This window comes from Vombatus ursinus, unplaced genomic scaffold, assembly GCF_900497805.2.
Source record: "Vombatus ursinus unplaced genomic scaffold, bare-nosed wombat genome assembly UNPS02007284.1, whole genome shotgun sequence".
Lineage (NCBI taxonomy): Eukaryota > Metazoa > Chordata > Mammalia > Diprotodontia > Vombatidae > Vombatus > Vombatus ursinus.
Window position 1 is genome coordinate 10,166,523 of NW_020947062.1, and position 21,084 is coordinate 10,187,606.

The following is a 21,084-nucleotide window of genomic DNA, read 5'->3' on the forward strand; positions in this document are numbered from 1 at the left end:
TATCCTCATAACTAGCCTCTTGAGGCTCTTTACCCTTCACCCACCCCCTCCCATCCGGCTAAAAAAGAAAAATAACAATGCTTTATGTGTATTTTATTTCAGTAGATGCACAGTAAATTCTTTCTTGGCTGAGATCATCAATTGTTCTACCTTCTTTTGGCATATGCCAGCAGTGGGATCTGACTGGTCAGGGTATTGAGGTTTTAGACACTTTCCTGGCATGATTCCCAAGTTCTTTCCATATAACATCAGGATTGGAGGGAATCTTAGCCATTATCTGGCCTGCGCCAGTCACTTATGGATGAGCACAGAGCATCACTGAGGTGGATTGTGGTGCCCAAAGGCATACAGCTGCTTAGGAGTCATTCAGCAAATAATTTGTCATAGTAAAGTATTGTTATTTACTTGCTTACGTGGGATTCTCACAGATGCTATTTGCTTTAAAGTGTGGTCTCGTTTTGTATTTGTTGACAGGCTACAATTGCCGGTTTGGAAGGTTCAGGTGATATTGTATCTGTATCCTGTACTGAAAATGAAATATTCCTATTAAAGGGAGATAGGAACATTATAAGAATTTCAAGCAGACCTGAAGGACTTGGATCAATAGGTTTGTATTTTTTGGAAAATGCAATGGTGTTTATTCTGTTAAATCATGAATTATATTGGGGATTGTAAGATGTAAACATTCTTATTTTGCATGTTTAAAATCTTTCAGCTGCTATCAACTTAAAGGGATTTTTAAAAAAAAAAGTCTCAGTTCTGTTCAATATAATCTTTTGCTCCTTTCAAGGATACTCTCTATTTGTTATTAAACAAGATCTTGGGCTTAGAAATTATCTTTGGACCTAGAAAAAAGGGTTTAGCATGTAGGAAAGAATCCTAGACTTGAAATCAGAGTACTCAGGTTCTCTCTAACTCTAGGTCTGTCACTGACTCACTTACTTTGTATTGTTGGGTTAATCACAGAATCTCAGAGTTGGAAGAGATCTCAGAGATGATTTGTTCCAACTCATAACTAAAAAGGAATCTCTATTGTAACATAATGGACAGGTGGTAAACAAGCCTTTGCTTGAAGACCACCCTCCCCAACACCTCAGTGAGAAAGAACCTCACAGTTTTCATGTGACATTCTGACTCCTGGCTCTTGGCTTTTATGTAAATATTGACCTCTGTCACTTGATAGTTAGGTAAATGAGGGCATAGCACTTATCCTTTCAATGCTCCCTCGGTCACTAAAAAAATGGTTTGTTAAAAGTGAGTTACTATCCTAAATTAGTGGAGTTTCAATACCAGAGTCACTGGTCTAAATTGAGAAATAAAATAAATGTTTCCTACCAATGAAATGAAAATTTCTTGATGACAGGGACTATTTTTCGTTTTGTCCCTTTGTGTCTTCCTCATCCAGCATAGTGCCCAGCATATATTAGGCACTTAATAAATGCTTGTTGACTGAATGATGAATCCAACACCTCCAGAGGCAACCCATTGCTCTTTAGATAGATCACTTGGATAGTTTTAATTGTTAGGAAGATTTTTTTCCTTTCTTTTATCAAGCATAAATTTGCCTATTTGCAACTTAGCCCTAACCTCTAGGGCCAAACAGCAAGTCTTATCCCTTCTACATGTGATAGGCTTTCAAATATTTTAAGAGTTATAATATCTTATCCACATTTTCTCTTCTCTGGGCTAAATGTTCTCATTTCCTTCATTGATTCCTCATATGGCGTGAACCCAAGGCTTTTCATCATTTTGGTTGTCTTATTCTGTGCATTTTCCAGCTTATAAATGTCCTTCCTAACTTATGTCACCCTGAACTGATAGCAGTGCTCCACATGTGGTCTAACTAGGGTAGAATATGACAGGACTATCACCTCCTTATTCCTGGGCAAGCTGTGCCTCTTTTAATACAGCAGAAAATCTCATTAGCTTTTTTGGATACCGTTTACATGTTGATTCATAATAAGTTTATAATCTTTGCTGATCTCTTTCAGATGTACTATAATCTAGCTGTGCCTCTCCTGTATTGTACTCTTGAAATCGGTTTTTGAACCCAAATATAAGATTTTACATTAAATTCATATTAAATTTTGTCTGATTCTAAGGCCCTTTCTCTTCCAACTCTGAAACTCTTTGATGCTGTGAGTTGTTGTATCTTTTATTTGACCACAGAAATCCTCTTTGAGAAGGTAATCAGCACTATAAAGTCCAACATCCTCCTCCCTCATTGTATTTTGGTACTTTTTTTAAACCTGTGGAGGCTTTTCCCTGTGCACCCTTCTCATATCCTTCCACATTATCTACAATTCCTCTCAGTAAGCTTATTCTTCTGTCTTTTGTAGGGTCATAGGATTGTAGGGTTAGAGCTGGAAAGGACTTAAGAAATCATCTAGTTCAACCCCCCACATTTTACAGATGAAGAAACTGAGGCCCCGAGAAGTCAAGTGACTTATCCAAGGTCACACGGGTCATAAGTAGCAGAGTTGGAATTTCAGTCCTGGTCCACTGACTCCAATTCCACTGCTCTGAAAAGCAGTGGAATTTGCTCAGATATTTTTTCCAGATACTTAGAAGCCCAAATTCCAGCACTTTTTTTTTTTTAATAAAGCAGAGAATAATATTTTTATTGATCGGTTTTACTTTCACACATCTATAATCAATAAATTGGTGACCATAGTAGTTGATTCATTTCTTTGATGGGCATCTAGATCAGTGATGCCTTGGATAGCATCCTTAAATTTTATTGGTCATTCTCTTTCATTTTAAAATGAAGGGAGTGTTGATTACATGATCTCTAAAGTCCCCTCCAGGGGGACATTCTATGATTCACCCCTTTCTCTTCTTCCTTCTCATCTGCCTCTGACTTTAGGGTTGCTGTTATCATTATTAGTATTCTCAGCCTAAACTAATACCCTCAAGGTGGTATTATTGTGCTAAAAGCTTGGAGCAGAAAATCATGGACTGAAATGGGTATGATTCATTGCACCTACATACAAGTATAAATAACTTTTAAAAATCTTCATTTTGGTGAAAAGTTAAGCACAGATAATAATACCACCATCACCTTTGACTCTAAAGGATAAACTTGAGCTGAGTAATTTTCATTTGCTTCCTTGAATGGATAAATTAGTATAATTCAATTAAATCTTCACATTTTATTGTAATGTTAAAATATAGAAGGCATTTATAGCTAATAGGAAAATTCAAAATTATGCCACTTGTGTATTTCTAAATATTTACCACTCAGATATATTGGGGAAATTTAAGGTTAAAAGAGAAATAAGTTTGATTAAGTCAACAACATATATTAAGGTCTCACACTGTGGAACATATCACATTAAGTGCAGTCTAAGAAGAGAGGCAGCATGGTATTATGGAAAGAGCTCTGGATTAGGAGTCAAGAGACTTAGGTGTAACCTTCTGCTCTCTAGTCCTCTGTTTCCTCTTCTATAAAATGAAGAGACTGATCTATATTATCTTTCAGGCCCCTTCCAGCTCTAACATTTTGTGATTCAGTGACTCTGTAGCCAAGGGATCTGTAGCCTAAGGGTCTTCTTACCTGTGGTAAATGACCTGTGGGGATAAACCAGGTTGAGATGGTGGTAGCCACCTGCTTGTTCTAGCTTTAGCTCTGTTTTGGGGAGTGCTTTGACAATCAGGGTGCCTCATGTTAGGAGAAACTTAAAAACAGTCTGACCCAATGCAAGAAGCATTAGAGGGATCCAACTCGGTATAACTAAAAACTTCTTCACTCCTGATTTGGTAGAGCTCTGGGGCTTAATATATAATATATAATATATAATAGTTAAGCAATACATATTTGCAGAATTAAACAGAAGCTGGGTTTTTATATGTATGTGCCTTTGCACTGTTAGATATTGGAGGAAATTCAAAAATAAATAAAACAGAGTTCCTGCTCTCATGGAGCTTAAAATGAAGTAGATGGGATATAACATTAATGACACTATAATGCATATATATGTGCATATGTGCATATATAATGCGTGTATATACATATATAATGCATAATGTCCAAAGACATTAATGCATGATAACCGATGAGCAAGTATTAATTAAGTGCCTACTATGTGTTAAGCACTGTACTAGGTGCTGGATATACAAAGACAGAAATTAAATAACCCCTACCCTCAATGATCATACATTCTATTGGGAGAGAAAGTAGATACATATTTAAGTATATTGAGAATTTATACAAAGTAAATAAATGATAGTTTTGGGAGACATTAGGTGAGGAGGATCAGGAGATACTTCTTTACAAAGTGGAATTTAGACTAGTCTAGTTCATTTCGAGCCTTGGCGTTAGCACAGAGGCAGGAGGAAGAAGAACAACTAGGCTCACATGGCTAGCAGTATGGTGTGTGGAATGGAGCAGTGTATAAGAAGATTGGCAAGGTAGGAAGGGGCCAAGTTGCACAGAGCATTAAATGCCAAATGGAAGAGTTTATTTAATCCCAGAGGTAATAAGGAGCCACTGGAGTTTATTTAATAGGGGAATGACATGGTCAGACCTGCATTTTAGGAAAATTACTTTGGTGGCTCTATGAAATAAGAATTAAAGTGACAAAAGAGGCTTCAGACAGAGAGATCAAAGAGGCTAGTGCAATACTTGGGGTGAGAGGTGATGAGAATCTGAACTAGGCTGGTCACTGTGTAAGTACAGAGGAGGAGACATAGGTGAGAAGTGCTGTGGAGATAGAAAAGAGAAGATTTGACAACTGATTAGATATGTCCAGTGAATGAGAGTGAGGAGTCAAGAATGACAGTGATGTTATGGGCCTGAGTTACTAAAAGAATCATGGTATTGTCGACAGTAACAGGGAGGTTTGGCAGGGATGGGTTTGTGGGGGAAGATAATGAGTTCTATTTCAGGCATGTTGAGTTTGAGATGTCTGTACAACATCCATTTGAAAATGTTCAGTCGGCCTCTGGTGATGCCTGACTGGAACTCAAGTGAGGGACTAGAGTTGGAGGTCAGGGTGTGTTTGAGTAGTAGTAGGAATTACCTGCATAAATAATGGTATTTGAACCCATGGGAGCTGAGAAGGTCACGAAGTGAGAAAGTATATAGAAAAAAGAGAAGATGACCCAAGATACAACCTTGATGTACACCCACAGTTAGTGAGCATGACATGCATGATGAACCTATGAAGGAACCTGAAGATCACTCAAACAGGGGAACCAGGAGAGAATCCAGGACATAAGTATGTACCAAGAAAGAGGTGCAAACAAAGTTCTGTGGAAGGTCTGAGAAAGAAAAGATTATTAGAACTTGAAGGGATCAGAGGAAGCTTCGTAGAAGGGGACCTTTATGAAATAAATCTCCTTAATGTTCAGTTGCCAGAATGTTGTAGAAATAATTTCTGTTAATGTATGATTTGGATTGATCAATCTCTGAGGTTCCTTTTAACTGAGATTCTGTAATTTTGTAAGGAATTGTTATTTGAAATGGATCTAGAAGGTTAGGATTTCCTGTAGTATTTTGTACATAGTAGCCTCTCACTATATGTGTTTTAAAATCAAGCTGAATTTGTAATCTTTGTTAGGTTGATAAATTGCTCTATTTTGATGTTTTTTCTTCTGAAAATTATTGCTATAAATGGCTACAAAAATTATGTTTTGTAGTTTATATAGCAGTTTTCATTTTACAAAGCAGTTTCTTCACAATAATCCTGTAATTATGTAGTATAAGAATGATTATCCTTAAGAAAGCTATGGTTCACATTGGTTAGCATACTTGCCCACTCGTTGTACAACTAGTAAGTTGTCAAACTGGGATTTCAACCCAGGTTTTCTTGCTTCATATCTTGTGCTCTTTCCTCTCTATTACATGTGGCCTTCTTAATTAGAATTACATTTTTCAAATACCCTTTCAATTCTTGATAGTCATATACTTTATGAATAGGTACAGTTTAATTACACCAGGATCCAGTAAATAGGTTTAATTGTTTTTATATTTTTTTCTAAATTCACAAACATGTTTCCATAATAATAAATTTAAATGAGAAACTATGATCTACAGTTAGTGCTATCCTGTCATTATTATTAATCGATTTGTAACAGCAATGAATTCTTTTACTGCTTTTGACAGGTCAGTTTCCAGTGAATCAAAAGTTTTTCTTATAGTCTTTGTGTAGGTATTGTGCCTTTTTGAGCCTTTCATTAGTCTAATTCTTTTGATGTTGCTAATCTCATGACTCCAGGTTCAGAACTTCAAATGCTTTGGTAGACTTCTGTCCCAAATCGTCTCTCTGCTGCTTGGGGTTTTGAGAACAACAAACTGAAATAAAATAGGTGATTTTTCTCCCAATAACAAAAATTGACTCTTCCTTTGTAGGTAGAGATGGCACAGAAACCTTGGGATATCCTGAGAAAATCCACCTGCAAAATTTGGATAAGCTAGGGACCTTTAGTAGTGAAACCAGAAACAGAGGGTCCTCTGTCACCAGTGAATCAAGAAGTCGGAGTAGTTCTGTGAACTCTATAGATAGCAGTTCTAGCTTCCTGACAGCAGGAGACCAAGGTTCCTCTGAAGTATTGAAAGAAAGCCAGCCTTCTCACAGGTTCAGTGTAATTAGCTGTGAAGACTTTGACCAAGAACTTATTGTGCAACCCATTAAAGTGAAAAAGAAAAAGAAAAAGCAAGGTATTGTAGCATCTTTTACACATTCTACTTGAAATCTTCTAATTTATACCAGATTTTAAATGCTTGAATGCCTCGTTCTCCTTTAGAAATGTATCATTTTCATACATGTGGAAGATAATGCTTTTTGTTGAATATTTTTATTGAATCATAACAGTTGATCAATATATCTGCCTATTTTAGCTTTTTTTTATCCATTCATTCAACAAACATTTATTAAATACCAGTTATATGCAAAGTCCTATGCTTACCACTGGGGACGAAGACTGCCTGGCCTCCTCCTTATTGAATTCCTATTTATCCTTTAGAGCTGAATTCAAATACAACTTCTCCCATGACTTTACCTAATATTCCTGGTCATTTAACCAGTTTCTTATTTATTTATTTATTCTTATTCATATCTCTCTATGTATTTGTTATATATTATTGTGTTATAGATATCTGTATTTGTGTCTTACTGTCCTAATAGTTGGTGCCCTTTGTGAAGGCAGGGACCATGTCCTAGCCTAACTTTATGCTTTCCTCAGTCTTCATGATATTGCTGTCTACAGAGTACACATTTAAATATTTTTAGTTGATCTCTATTTTTTTTTTCAGCCAAAGACAAGGTTTATTAAAGATCCGCCATATTGGCCATAATCTTAAGGAATCTAAACATTTGGCTAGATTATAAGAATCTGAGCACCTTAATGGAGACAAGATAGACCTTATATACAGAAAGACTGTGGGAGGGATGTAGGAATGGCCAAATAGTTTGGGGTGATTGGAGGAGGGGCTGTAAGGAGATCTGAATGGGAATGACAAGTAAACTGGAGTGAACAGAATGCCAGGGACCTGGACCACAAAGCCATGGGAGAATGGAGATTAAAGGTGGGAAGTGACTGGGGGCCATAGGGAGGTAAGACAGTGGAGGGCTAGGCTAGGCTAAGGGCAACAGAGTTGGGAGATTGGGTGTAGGCAATAACATAAAGCCGGTTGTTGGGATTATAGCCTCAGGTGAATGCCTGAGATTTGACCATGTGGGAAAGTCCAGGTTTTTTTCTTTTTAGGGTCCAGATCCCATCCTCATCCTTCCCCCCTCAAACAAATGGGACCCAAATTCATTTGGGGTAAGGGGCAAAGGTCTTGGTTTCTGAAACTGCTTCCTGCTGGCAAGGGACATAGAGCTATTCCTGCTTTGAGGGGGTCCCAAAGAGGAGGTTGACTGGAACTGAGCACAGGCTGCATCCAGGAAATGATGGGGGCTATTTGCTGGTACCCATTGTTTGCTACCAACTGTAGGTGAATGGCCTGTAATCTGGAAGACACAAATCTGACAGAAAAGACTGCAAGGCCCAGATATGACAGGATAAAACATCCTTAGCTCTGTTTGGATTCAGATAATTCAGTTTTCCAACCATGCAGTATCAAATCCACCTCATAGCCAGACTCAGGAATAGCCAGGTGGGTAACATTCCTTTTCAAAGGAACATAATGGGAAAACTGAGCCAGGAGGATCCCTTCTTAGACTGAGGCTAAAATTGTCCTCTCAGCTTTTCCTGATGCTGACTTCCCACCAGTATCACATTCTCTGAGTTGCTGGTGGCATTTCTCTCAGATGGTGGATTATTGATTATCGATGGATTATGATCCATCAGATAACTCAAAATAAAATCCTATGAGCTTTTACCTCAAACAGCAAGTTTCACTAACCACAACTTAGGATTTACATCTCAAATTTAAATTTGTCCTGGTGTGAAAAGCCAATCGTTAGATTTCTATATACTTAAAAATTCTCAGCAAGACAAAACCCAAACAAAGTTTTTGGCAAGTTTGCATGCTAAAACATTAACCAACAATAGTCAAATTATTTTAGCGGTAACCAAATTATGAGAAGTTGCTTGACATAACTGATTCAAAAAGTTCACCAATTTGAAACTTGAAACAAATCCATTACCAATCAGGTGACTTCAGTTTTGTTAAATGCATTTCCAAATTACTTTACACAGAAAATCAACATCTCATCATTAACAGTTAAAACTACGACTTTAAAAGAGCTTACCCAAGTTCAGAGGCTAACTTCTTTACCTTGAACACGATGTGCTGAATCCGGGTGATGCTTCCAGGCAAAGGTTGCCCCAGGGCCCAAGGCCATTGCTGTAGAGGGCAAATTCAGAAGAGGGGTGTGTGTGAAACTCTCTTCTCCAATGAGAGGGATTAACAGATACCCTCTTGACTCAAGGGAAGGAAGTGGGAGAAGGGAGTGACCAGGATTGTAAGGTGTTTCAAAACTCCTTAATGATCTACCACAAAACCTCCAGAATCCACTAAGATGTTTTTAGCTGTTCTAACTTTTCCCTGTAGTCTCCATGAAGAAATGTCTGGTGGTGTAGAGGGGAGTAAGTAAGCCTCAGGGAACCAAAAAGCATCTGCAGTTTTCTCATTTCCCTAGTGCTGAGAGAATTGACAGAATTGGGCATACACTTCTGGGTAGGGCGTCTGTCCTTGTCCTCTATATCTGTCCTATGTCCTCAAGGAAACATGTCCTTGGCCTTGAACTGAACCAGTGGACTGAGAGCCTGAGAGCATCAGGCCAAGTACGAGACAACCTCGTAACTGTCTGCCCAAAAAGCACCTTCAAGCCTTCCTAGGTGCTTGGAGAGTGACCCCAACTGCAGGGCAAGAAAGAAGGCAGGGAGGCTTACATACTTTCCAGTCTTGGCTGGAGAAGAATTTGGGGTTAGGCAGTTTTCCCCATATTACCCAGAACAGAATAATTTAAGCCAAAAGTTCAGAAATACATGTAACATTCTTCTGTCCTGAACTAAGATAATGTATGTTGCCAAGATTCTTTCCCTTAACAAATGATTAACTTTAAATTTTAGAATAATCAATTATTTTCCCCTTTCATTAAAGCAAGTATTTGTATTTTTAATTACTCTTAATATTTCCCATATTCATAATTTACTGAAGATAATTTTCTTGTTTTTAATTAGAAAGCGGGACCAAGAAAACACCGAGTTCCCTTGAAGGAACTCCATGTTATGAGCATCCGTTTTCTGATGAAAGTCCTCACTCAACAACCACAGACCAATGTTCCATGACCTCAAGTTTTCTGGGAAGCAGTCTAGATCAGACAAGTACAGATTCTCCTGATCAGCAGAGCATTTTCAGTGGGGAATTGCATAGTATTTTACAGGAAAATAATGACTCTGAAACCTTTAGCGTTCTTGAAGTGTCAGAATCTACCCCAGACTTATTAGATTTAGAAAATGAGAGTAAAAATGAAGTGCTAAATTACAACCATGGAAGTGGAATGGACACAGATAATTTAGTATATGATCTACCTGTACTCCTAACTGAAGATGTAGAAGTTGATGATACACCAGAACTCAAACCCAGATATTTTCTTGTGGATAATGAGCAAAATAGTCAAGAGTCTTCCAACCAAGACCAAGATGACTTTACTGAGTTCCAAAAAGCAGATGAAATAGTACATGAACTGAAAATTCAAGATACTGAAAGCACTTTTTCTGAAAAAAACTGCTTAGGTACACAAACAGTGCCTCCAAGTCCTAGTACCCTACCAAGTGCTGAGAAGTTGCTGCGTGAGAAAAGAAGTGATGAAAACTGGGTAGAGATGCCAGTGTTGCAGGAAGATTTTTCAGTGAATGTGACCCTAGAAAACCTCAGCTCGAATTCCTGCCATAGTCTCATAAAAGATAATATTCTTGATCAGCAGAAAAAAATTGTACTTTCTGAATTTGATTTTAGAGCAGAATCAACTCCACAAGTGTCTGCTTCAGCACCCATTATCCATGAAACTAAGATTGAACAGTCCCTACAAGAGCAAGTATTAACATCCAGTGATGAAGAGGATATTTATGCTCGTGGTCTGCCTTATTCATCATCTGAAGCTAGTGTAGCTGAACTTGGTGGTAGTCTTTCTCTCCAGGATGTGGCCAAAGCAAATCTTGAGGAAACAGTATTGTTAAAATCAGATCAGGTAGGTAAAATCAGATCACTTATGAAAGATTTTTAGAGCTTGAGGAATGATGAGTTATGCTGGGTTTTTTTTTAACTAATTATTCATCTTAAAATACTTATAAATTATTTTATGATTAGGGCCACCCTCCGCTGAGGTCTAGTTCCAATGACTCATTATAGTATTGAAGGAACCATAGCTTCTTGCAGGCTCTTCCAGTGGTATACAGAGCTAGGCAGGGACCTCTCAAGCTGAAAAGACTGTATACTGTCCTTCCAGTGTACAAACAGAAAATCCAGCCAGGTAACAGAAAGCCCATAAGGCACAGTGGAAAGAGCACTAGCTCTTTAGTCAGAGTATCTGAGCTCAGATCTAACCTCTGATGTGACTTTGAGCAATTCACACAAACTCTCTGAGTCTTAGTTTCCTCATCTGTAAAATAAAGGGGTTATACTAGTTTCCCTCTAAGATCCCTTACAGCTCTAGATCTGTGATCCTCTGTAATCTGGTACTCAGAAAGTTGGACAACAGGTGATGATTATTTTGTCTATAGCAACTCATGAATTTTCTTCCTTATTTAAAACAGTCTTGTTATAGAATTGACAGTCCATATGTAAATATAAAACATTCCCATTTATCTGTGTCAGTTTATCCAAAACAAACCTTGTTTGCAAATATTTAGTGATATTGTCATTGCTTAATACATCCTTTCTTGACAAAATCTGGGTGTTTGTTTATTCTGGTCAACAGGACCTTGAAGAGTAGGCAAAAAAATTTTCCTCTTGTCTTAGGGAAAGAGTGAATTACTCTGTTTTCTGTAGGCTGTTTTGATGTGATTTTGCATCAGTTTGAGGATTCATGCTGTCTATTTCCAGATTGAAATTGGGAAAGTGTTGCTGGTTGGGGAGTTATGTTGAAGGTATCTGGATGGGAAGTCGGGATAGCTTTCTAGTTTTTATGGGTCACAACTTTATCATGTGGCTTCAGTATTTAGTTTGAAATGAGAACTTCAGCCTCATTCACCTTCATTTATAAATGATAAGATACATTGTAAAGCTAAATATGAAAGCTTTTTAGATTATTAGTGCTACTTTCCTCATCTATTTATTATCTGTGCTTTTGAACAATAATAATGAGAATCACTGATATGATAGAAAAACCATTGCACTTTTTTGACAAAGTCACGTAACTTCTATTCCATTCCCTTGTATGGTAGAAATAGTATTGGGCTTAGAATCAAAAGACCTAGGTTTAAATCTTTGATTTGCAGCTTACTAGCTGTGATGCCTAAGGAATATAATGTAATCTCCCTGAGCTTCAGTTTCCTCATTTTATGATGAGAACAATAATTCCCATACTACTTACTGTGCAGAATCGTGGAAGTTGAATGATGTGGTGGATATGAACAGCTTTGTAGCTTATAAGACCCTATAGGAACATTGACTATTTTTACTATTATTATGTAGTTGTTCTTTGTAGAAAAATAAGGAAAACAACTATGTGCTTTCCTTACTATATCAATATCCAATTAGCTTCAAAAATAATGTTGCTGTCATGGTATTACTAGAGTATTGTCTAAATTTCAGTAGGAAATTATGATGTGTTAGAAATCTAGCTGTATATTCTTTCTCTTATTGCACAGTCTTTTCATTTGAAACTTATGAACCTCAGACATCTGAACATAAGAATCTCAAAAGAATAATTATTTCATTTGTGATTTTATTTCCTTTGACAAAAATCACAAACTCTCCATGCCTTAGTACATGGTTTCAGGAGTTTCTCTGGCCAGAATGTGTTATCTGGTCACCAACCTAATGTTACATGTCTTCCAAACTTAACTGCCAGGTCATTCTTCAGAAGATTGGCATTCTGTCTATCCCTAGACCATCTGGTAAATCTTTCTAACTGGGTAGGGACCTGCTAAAACTCTTGTGTGTCAGCAGCTTTGCCTCTGTGACCCAAAGTCCTTTCTGTGTTAGAATGGGGCGTTGGTGGAATAATCATTAAGGGATAACTTATCTGTCCTGAGGTAAAATACCTCAAAAGTATTTCTTTTAAAAAGTACATCTCAGAGAAGTTAATATTCACATTGTGAAATTAAATACAGATGGGAAAGTTTCCTTTTGGTTTTTACAGAACTATAAAATTGTATGTATTTGTCTAGTTCAGGTTGAAAAAGCTCCATGAAAATTCTGACCAGCCTCCAAAATTTTGGTCATCCTTTCCATATTTAGAATGTCTTTGAGTTAGTTGAATTCACAACATCCTGACAAGTGGTCATCCAATCTTTGCTTAAATACTTCCAAAATAATCTGTCAGTAGATGATATGGCAACTCCCAAAAGCTAATGGGTTCTTAGAGTATATTGAGAGTCATTCTGTCAGGTGTTAGGGAGATGATGTTCCTGCTGTACTTTACCTTCCTTAGACACAATCTGCATTGTTGTGTTCACTTCTGGGCCCCACTGTTGAGGAAGGGGATAGAGTTGGAAAGAGGTAAATTTAAGCTTTGAGGCCAGGAAACACTTTTTCACATTTGGCTGTCCACAAGTGGAATTGGCCACCTGTAGAGATAATGTGTTTCTCTTTGTTCACAGTCTTTGAGCAAAGTTGGGAGAATCACTTGCTAGGTATGTTGAAGGGGCAATTTTTGTTCAGGTCGATGTTGAACTCGATTTTCAATGAGTTTCTGCCAACTCAGAGTCATTTCAATGTTTTCTGTTATCTGAGGGCAATGAACGCTGTTAAAAAAAATTACATTAGTAGTTCTTTGTTTTTAGTTCTTTGTTCTTTTCAGAAGTCTCATCTTTTTTTAATGTTTGCTAGGGAAGTTTGTTTGATAATATTTCAAATGGCTTCTAATTTCTCTGGGAACATTGTCCAATAAGTTTTGTAGATAGGGTAGGGAGAAATATTTTCAGATACTTATGTATGCATTACTTTTGTGTACACATTCAATGTAAAGATGAACCTTTGTATAAGGGATATTGTATCAAGTAGAGATTGAATTAGATTCTCAGGTTCATTTCCCACTTTTTAAGGAACATATCTGTTGTGTAAGGCTAGATAGTTGTATTATTGTTTTTTTTGTTTTTTGGTGAGGCAGTTGGGGTTAAGTGACTTGCCCAGAGTCACACAGCTAGTAAGTGTTACGGGTCTGAGGCTAGATTTGAACTCAGGTCCTCCTGACTCCAAGGCTGGAGCTCTATCTACTGCGTCACCTAGCTGCCCCCTGATTTTTGTTTTTGGTTTTGGTTTTGGTTTTATTTTTTTTTTTAGCATATTCCTTTTCAGTGTATTGTGATTGTACTAAACATTAAGGATTCCCTGATTGTAAGCATTATGAAAAACTAGAATATATTATAATCATTTTCTGAACTTATGGTATTTTTGTTAAGGGAGAAAGATAACTGTCATCTGTAATACCATAGTTGCAGTGTTTCCAAAAAACCAGGGAGATCTGCTTTTATTCTTATGATTTTTATCATTTTAAGCAAATGCAGCCTATTAAAAATATTCTTACATGTATAGTGCTACCCTGTCTCCTATGTACATATCCATGTGACTCTCTTCTAATCACTGTTCCTTAGTTTGCAGAAAGCTGGATGGGATACTCTGGCCCTGGCTATGGAATCCTAAGCCTTGTGGTTTCAGAGAAGTATATCTGGTGCCTGGACTACAAAGGTGGACTGTATTGTAGCGGTCTCCCTAGTGCTGGGATACGGTGGCAGAAATTTGAAGATGCAGTCCAGCAGGTGGCAGTCTCTCCTTCAGGTTGGAATCCCCAACTTCCAGGCGCCCAGCTTTCTTTACCTAATCTAATAAGAACTACCACTGTTAACTTTATTAATGCTAACACGAATATGTGAACATGAAGGAAGGAAGGATAGAAGGAAGAAATGAAAATCATTTATTAAGTACTTACTCCAAGCATCATATTAAGTTCTGAGATTACAAATACAAAAGTAAAACAGATTCTACTCAAGGAACTTACATCCTTGTAGAGAAAGACAGCATCATTGAAGACATTGTGGCCAGTGAAGGGTATTTTGGTTTGGGAAATGACAGAGATGATGAGTGGCAGCTAGAAGGGAGTCAACTTATATGCCCTTTCCAAAAAGAATGGTAATATTAATTTGATTACTGGTCCCAGAGCAAGAGATAGAAAGGGGAAGTGGGATGTATAAGATGGTAAAATAGGTGGCACAGAGATGGTAAGGGTAGGTCATTGGATGTGATGTGAAACATATAAGGAATACACAAAAGTATCTAGATAATTTTTTTTGTTTTGCCACAGCTTTTAGATTTACGATATTAAATTTAATAAAATCACCTGCTCTGCAATTTTTCATTTCCCAAATTCTCCCCAGTTTTTGCCTAGAATCCCAGTTTTTTGCCTGATTCTTTTGCTTTCAATTTTATTTATTTTAGGACTTTAAAGGAGCTTGCTGTGCCAAACTTCTTGACACAACTTTTTTAGTATAAGCGATTTTTTGTTTTCAAACAACAGACTTTAAATTGTTGATTTGACAGTTGGATTAGGGATAGTCTATTAAATGTGGTATATTCCATATGAAAATAAAATATTTTTCATTTTTGGATTTGGTTAGTTGTACCATTGAAGGATTGGTAACAACAAGTTCTTGCGTATGTTCAAGCCTCATGAGGTTTTGGATATATTCAGACTGAATCATGGAATTTGGACCTGGATGGGACCTTAGAGATCATTTAGTTTCATCCTATAATTTTATAATTAAGGAAATTGAGGGATAGAGAAAGAGCAAGTATAAGTAGCAAAGCTATGCTTTAAACCTATGCCCTCTGACTTCAAATCTCATTTGCATTACACCATATTGGCTTCTGCTCTGTTTTCTTTATAAATATGTTTACTTTTTAAATAGTTAATGGGTCAGATCCTCTGAGCAATTAAGCTACTTCCTGACCATATATTGAAATCACATCAATTCTTTCAAGCCCTGTATTTCATGTATTAGAGAAGAAATTAACTAAATGATACCTAATGGTTTTAAATTACCACTGCCACTCCCATTTGCATGAAGTAATTTGCTCATCTAGTTTTTTTAATGTTAGCAACTTCTCTTCCTGCTCAAGGGGAGTGAGGCAGGGAGTTACATAAAATAGAATGGATCTGCATGCAGTATTTATTTTAGCTCGGCTTACATATTAGAAAGAAATTGGATACATAAAACAGATAAATTGAAGCAGGAGAGTATAGAATGTTTATTTAAGGCTGTGTCATAAAGTTCTTGTGACCTTTGTTTCCATGGACTTATTTATTTAATCATTTATTTATTTTAAAAATATTTTATTTGTTTTCATCAGCCAAGATTTGCCTTTTTACCTCCCACCGTACATCCCTCCCCTCCCCACAATGAGAACACAAGAAAAATAAAACCCACTACTAACGTATATAGTCAATCAGCACATTGTCCAAGTTCAAAAAAGAAATTGCCTCATTCTATGTTCCGTGTCCTTTACCTCTCCCAGAAGGTGAGTAGCATCTTTTATCATTCCTCTGGAATCCTGGTTGGTCATTACACTGATAAGAATTCAGCACAATAATATTCTATCACATTTGTATACAATAACTTGTTCATCCATTCCCAAATTTATGGGCATGCCCTCAGATTCCCATTCTTTGTCACTTCAAAAATAACCATAGATATTTTTATACATATTTAGAGTTTTATTTTGTTCAGAACTAATCCCTACCCTAATCTACCTTTCCTCTTGTTCCACTCCCCACTTCTCCCCTTTCCCTTCTATTTTCCTGTTGAATGAAATTAATTTTTGTACCCAACACTATGTGTGTATTATTTCTTCTTTTGAACAGTTCAGGTCAGAGTAAGGTTCAAGTGTCAGCTGATTCTTCTCCCCATCTCCTCCTCCTTGTTTGTCTATGTGATGTCCATGTGCATACCCTGATTATATAAGATAATTTTCCCTAACCTTCCTTTCCTTCCTTAACCCCCCTCCCCTCGCTGCCAAGGGTATTTATCTTCTCTTTTCTTTCCGCTCTTAAGACCATCAAAATATAAAAAAAAAAAAACCAAAAACAAAAAATCTACTCCTGGGGCTTGACTAATTGGACTTCCTCAGTGGACTCTTAGGATGATATGGTTCAGAGGGGACATGTATATCTCTCCCTATATTTGAATCTAAGCAATTTATCCTTCTTTAGTCCTTTATCACTGTTTATTCATGTTTACTTTTTTATGTTTGTTCCTCACTCCTGTGTTTGAAGTTCAAAGTTTCTGTACAGTTTTTATCTTTTCATTTAGAATCCTTGATGGTCTTCTATTTTATTCAAGGCTCGTTTTTTCCTCTGTACTATTATGCTCAGTTTTTCTGGGTAAGTTATTTTTGGCTGTCAGTTCATATCTTTTATCTTCTGGAATATCATATTCCAAGTTCTCTGTTCTTTTATAAGAGTGGTTGCCAAGTTGTGTGTGATACTGACTGTGGCTCCTTCATACTCAAATTCTTTCTGGCTGCTTTCATTATTTTTTTGTTCTTTTGACTTGAATGCTCTTAATTTTGGCTGTGATGTTACCTATAGCTTTCATTTTGGTGTTTCTTTTAGGAGTTGAGTGAGGGATTCTTTCTTTTTCCACTTTGCCCATTGGTTCTAAAAGATCTAGGCAGTTCTATTTTAAGGTCTCTTAAAATAGACTTTTGGGGGGGGTGTCATAGGATTCAGATAATACAATAATTCTTAGATTTTTTTTTCTATTTTTTAGGTCTTTTGACTTTGTTTTAATATTTCTTGTTGCTTCATGGAGCCATTGGCTTCTATTTGGTTCATTCTCATTTTCAGGGAGTTTGTCGCTTGGGCCAAGCTGTTAATTCCCCTTCTAGTCCTTTCTTCCATAGCTCTCATTTTCGACTTTTTTTCCTCAGATTCTCTCATTCCATTTATAAAAACTTTAAAAAAAAAAGCCTTTTCTAGGAAAAGCTGTGTTTTTCTCTGCATTTGTTCCCAAGCTGTGTTTCTATCTTGTAAATGTTTTTGCATCATTCTCTTCTGTGTTTGTGCCTTGAGCATCCCTATCACTGTAATAGCTCATTGTGGCTAGGATCCTTTGTTTGTTTGTTTGTTTGTTTGTTTGTTTGCCTTCCAGCCTACTTTCTGACTTCAGACTTGATTTTAGAGCTGAGCTCTGCTACACTTATGAAGGGAAGATCTGAGCTGGTCTTATTGCTGCCTCCTTGGGGTATTGAGTATTGTGTTTATTTCAGAGCTGAGGGACAGGCTAGGGGCCTCCAAGCTATCAGTGCTCCCAAAGTGGTTCGACCTATGGCAAAGTCTGCTTGCTCCCCCTCTCCTTTGAGCACTGCAAATTCCTGACCTGAGTTTGAGTCTGAGCTCGAGTAGATTGCTGTTGGAATCCAGCCCTGCCAACCAGTTGAAAAGCTCCTTAATTCAGAGTGGCAGAATTTTAGGCTCCCCTTTGGTTTGGGATTCCTGCCCTGGTTGAGCTAGTTGTTGGAAGTTCTGAGTCACAGATCTGAGCTGAAACATTGCTTCTGGTTTCTGAACTTCCTTCTTTTTTGGTAAAACACCCAGGACCTACTTATACCACCTTGTGCAGGTCTGTGGGACCTTCCTTGGCCCAGTTCACAGCTTCTTCCTGGGCAATGGAGTGCTTTGCACCATAGTACTTCAGGTCTAATTGAGTCCCCAGTGTCCATAGACCTTCCTGTGTCTCTCCCTATGCTGAACTGAGATGACCAAGTACTCACTGACTTTTTTTGGTTTCCCCATCAGGTTTTGATGTGATGCATTTTCTAGATCTGTTTGGAGGAGCTTGTAGATGATGTAACCACAGTGCTTAGCTATTACTGTGGCATTTTGGCTCTCTCTCCAATCACACTGAATTATTTATAAAAGAATTTCCTTTGAGGGTAGCTTTGATAATAAATGAAATTAGAGGTGTTGGTGTTTACATAATTTTATATTTTAATAATTTCTCTTTCTGATCATAACATTTGGCTCATCTAATTAAGTATTTGTTAAGTCTCTTTTTCTCTTGATTTCATTGATTGATTTTGGCTGATTGATTTTATTTCTAAATTATTTATTTTCTCTTCCTTCTGATTCATACTTCATACTACAGCAATGTTTATTTTCCTAAGATACACCTATGATCATGTCATTCTCCTGCTTGAAAACTGTCAAATGGCTTTCTGTTGCCTGTCTAATTCCTTGGTTTGGCAGTCAAAGCTTTTCACAGTTTACTAGACCGCTTTGTGCGCCTGATGTCTCTAATGTTCACTTTTCTAAAACTTTTACTCTAACTAAACTGAACTACACGCTAGTTAAACTAAACGGTTTCCCTAAAACCCTCTGTTGCTTTTGTGCTTTTATTTTTGTCTTCGTGTCTTATTTCCATCTGTTACCATGTAACGTAAAACCTTCTTCTCCCTGTCTCCACCTGTGAAAATCTAAAATATTTTTCAAGGCTCAGCTTAAGTGCAACCTCTTCTCTCAAGTTTTCCTTGTTTGCCCCACCCAAAAGTGATTTCACAGCCCTTTAATTCCTGTAGCAGATTTCTGGCAAAGATGGCTGCTTAATGGAGGTATCCAGCTCCCATACATGTATTCCACAAAACCCTAAAAATTACACCAGACTGAATGATGATCAAGAAATTTAATTCAAAACTAGAATAAGTGGCTTCGTTTGCTTCAGAGCTGCATCAAAAGTTGTCCAGAAGCCCACAAACAATAGGAAAGAAGACAGACCCACTAGAAAAGTAAGCCACAGTACATGAAAACAATATGGAAGACTTTGCATCATGACCAGAGATGGGCTAGAAGCAGGGGTATTGAAACCAGCTCAAAGATTGCTAAATTTTCAGTGTGAGCATTTGTACTTCAGAAATTGGCGATTGTTCCAAACTAGGGCTTGATTCGTTATTTTGTTGATTACTATAAGTATTAATAATACAGCTTAATCTTAAAAGTTTGTGGGTATACATCTCTCCCCCCGCCCCGGCCAAGAGAGCCTGGTTGTTAAACATTTATCATCACACCCCTATATTGCTTTATAAACGTCATTTGAGCTCAGCAGGAGTGCGGTAGAAAGCTCAGGGAATAGTTGTATTAATGTAGTAATAATAGTTATAACTGGCATTTATGTAATGCTTTAAGGTTTGCAGAGTGATTTCCATCCTTTATATCATTTGAGCTTTGCAACACCAGAGGGCACCTATAGCCTGCAAGGCTCTGTTTCTGGAGGTGGCCAGAACGGAGCTTTCTGATATGAAAGTTCCAGAGTAGCTGGAAATCTGTAGCATGGACCTTGGAAATGATAGGGAGTGACAGCAATCAGACTACACAGAAGAACTCATTCAGGGACATCCCAGGTTCAAGGGTTCTGAGGTTATAGCACTCTGTCTTAAGATGCCATAGCAGATTTTGAAGATCCAGGACTCTGAACCCCCAAGATCCAGGGGACTTTAAAATCTACCAATAGTCTTAGGGTATCTATACTCTGAAAGGTGGGAGGTTGAGGTAGAGGTCAATTGAAGAACCCAGGTAAACACTAAGCAAGACCTGCCACTCCACCCAGTCCAAATCAATAACAGAAGCTAGAAAGGTAAATAAGCAGAAGATAGCAGTCCCTATTAAGCAGCTAGGTGGTACAATGGATAGAGCACCAGGCCTCAGGTCAGGAAGACCTGAGTTCAAATCTGACCTCACATAACTTACTAGCTGTGTGACCTTGGGCAAATCACTTAACCCTGTTTGCCTCAGTTTCTTCATCTGTAAAATGAGCTGGAGAAGGAAATGGCAAACCACTCAGTATCTTTGTCAAGAAAACCCCAAATGTGGTCATGAAGAATCAGACACAGCTGAAACAACTGAACAACATAAAGCAATCACTAGAAATAATTATTGTAGACCCATAGATACCCCAAAATCCAAACTAAAAGAGAATAACTCCACAACAACTACAAACTCAGAGGAAAAAATGAATTTTCCACAAGAGGTACATGAATGCTTAGAAGAAATAAAAAGAAAGATAAAAAATGAAATAAAAACTTCTGGAGGAAAGAATTGGAAGGATATAAGTAGCTTAGAACAGAAAGCAGTAAACCTTACCCAAGTAATAGACTTCATAAAAATCAAAATAAACTAAACAGAAATACAATTACATGAAACAATAAGAAATTTTAGAGTAAAATCAAGATTAGGGAAAAAACTCAGAAGAAAATAAAAGATGTTTTATCACAAACATCTTACTTGGAAAATAGGTTATGGAGATATCATTTAAGAATCATCAGACTCTCTGAAAACTATAATTAAAAGAAAGAAAGAAATCCTAGACACTATATTTAAAGTAATAATAAATGAAAACTGCCCAAATCTGTTAGAACCGATGGACAGTTTTTAGTTCTAAAAGTAGAATTCACTGATCATCTCCTAAAAGATATCCTAA

The 21,084-nt window shown here is 37.2% G+C and overlaps 1 protein-coding gene across 3 annotated transcripts in view; it reads left to right on the plus strand.

Annotated features, from left to right (window-relative positions):
* The window catches only part of TECPR2 (tectonin beta-propeller repeat containing 2), a 145,532-nt gene that overhangs the window by 39,575 nt on the left and 84,873 nt on the right, over window positions 1–21,084 (plus strand). For all 3 annotated transcript variants that reach the window (XM_027849260.1, XM_027849262.1, XM_027849263.1), the window contains exons 7-10: window positions 475–607; window positions 6,353–6,661; window positions 9,634–10,643; window positions 14,212–14,395. In XM_027849260.1, the coding sequence (XP_027705061.1) occupies window positions 475–607; window positions 6,353–6,661; window positions 9,634–10,643; window positions 14,212–14,395 (1,636 nt within the window). The remainder of the gene's footprint in view (window positions 1–474; window positions 608–6,352; window positions 6,662–9,633; window positions 10,644–14,211; window positions 14,396–21,084) is intronic.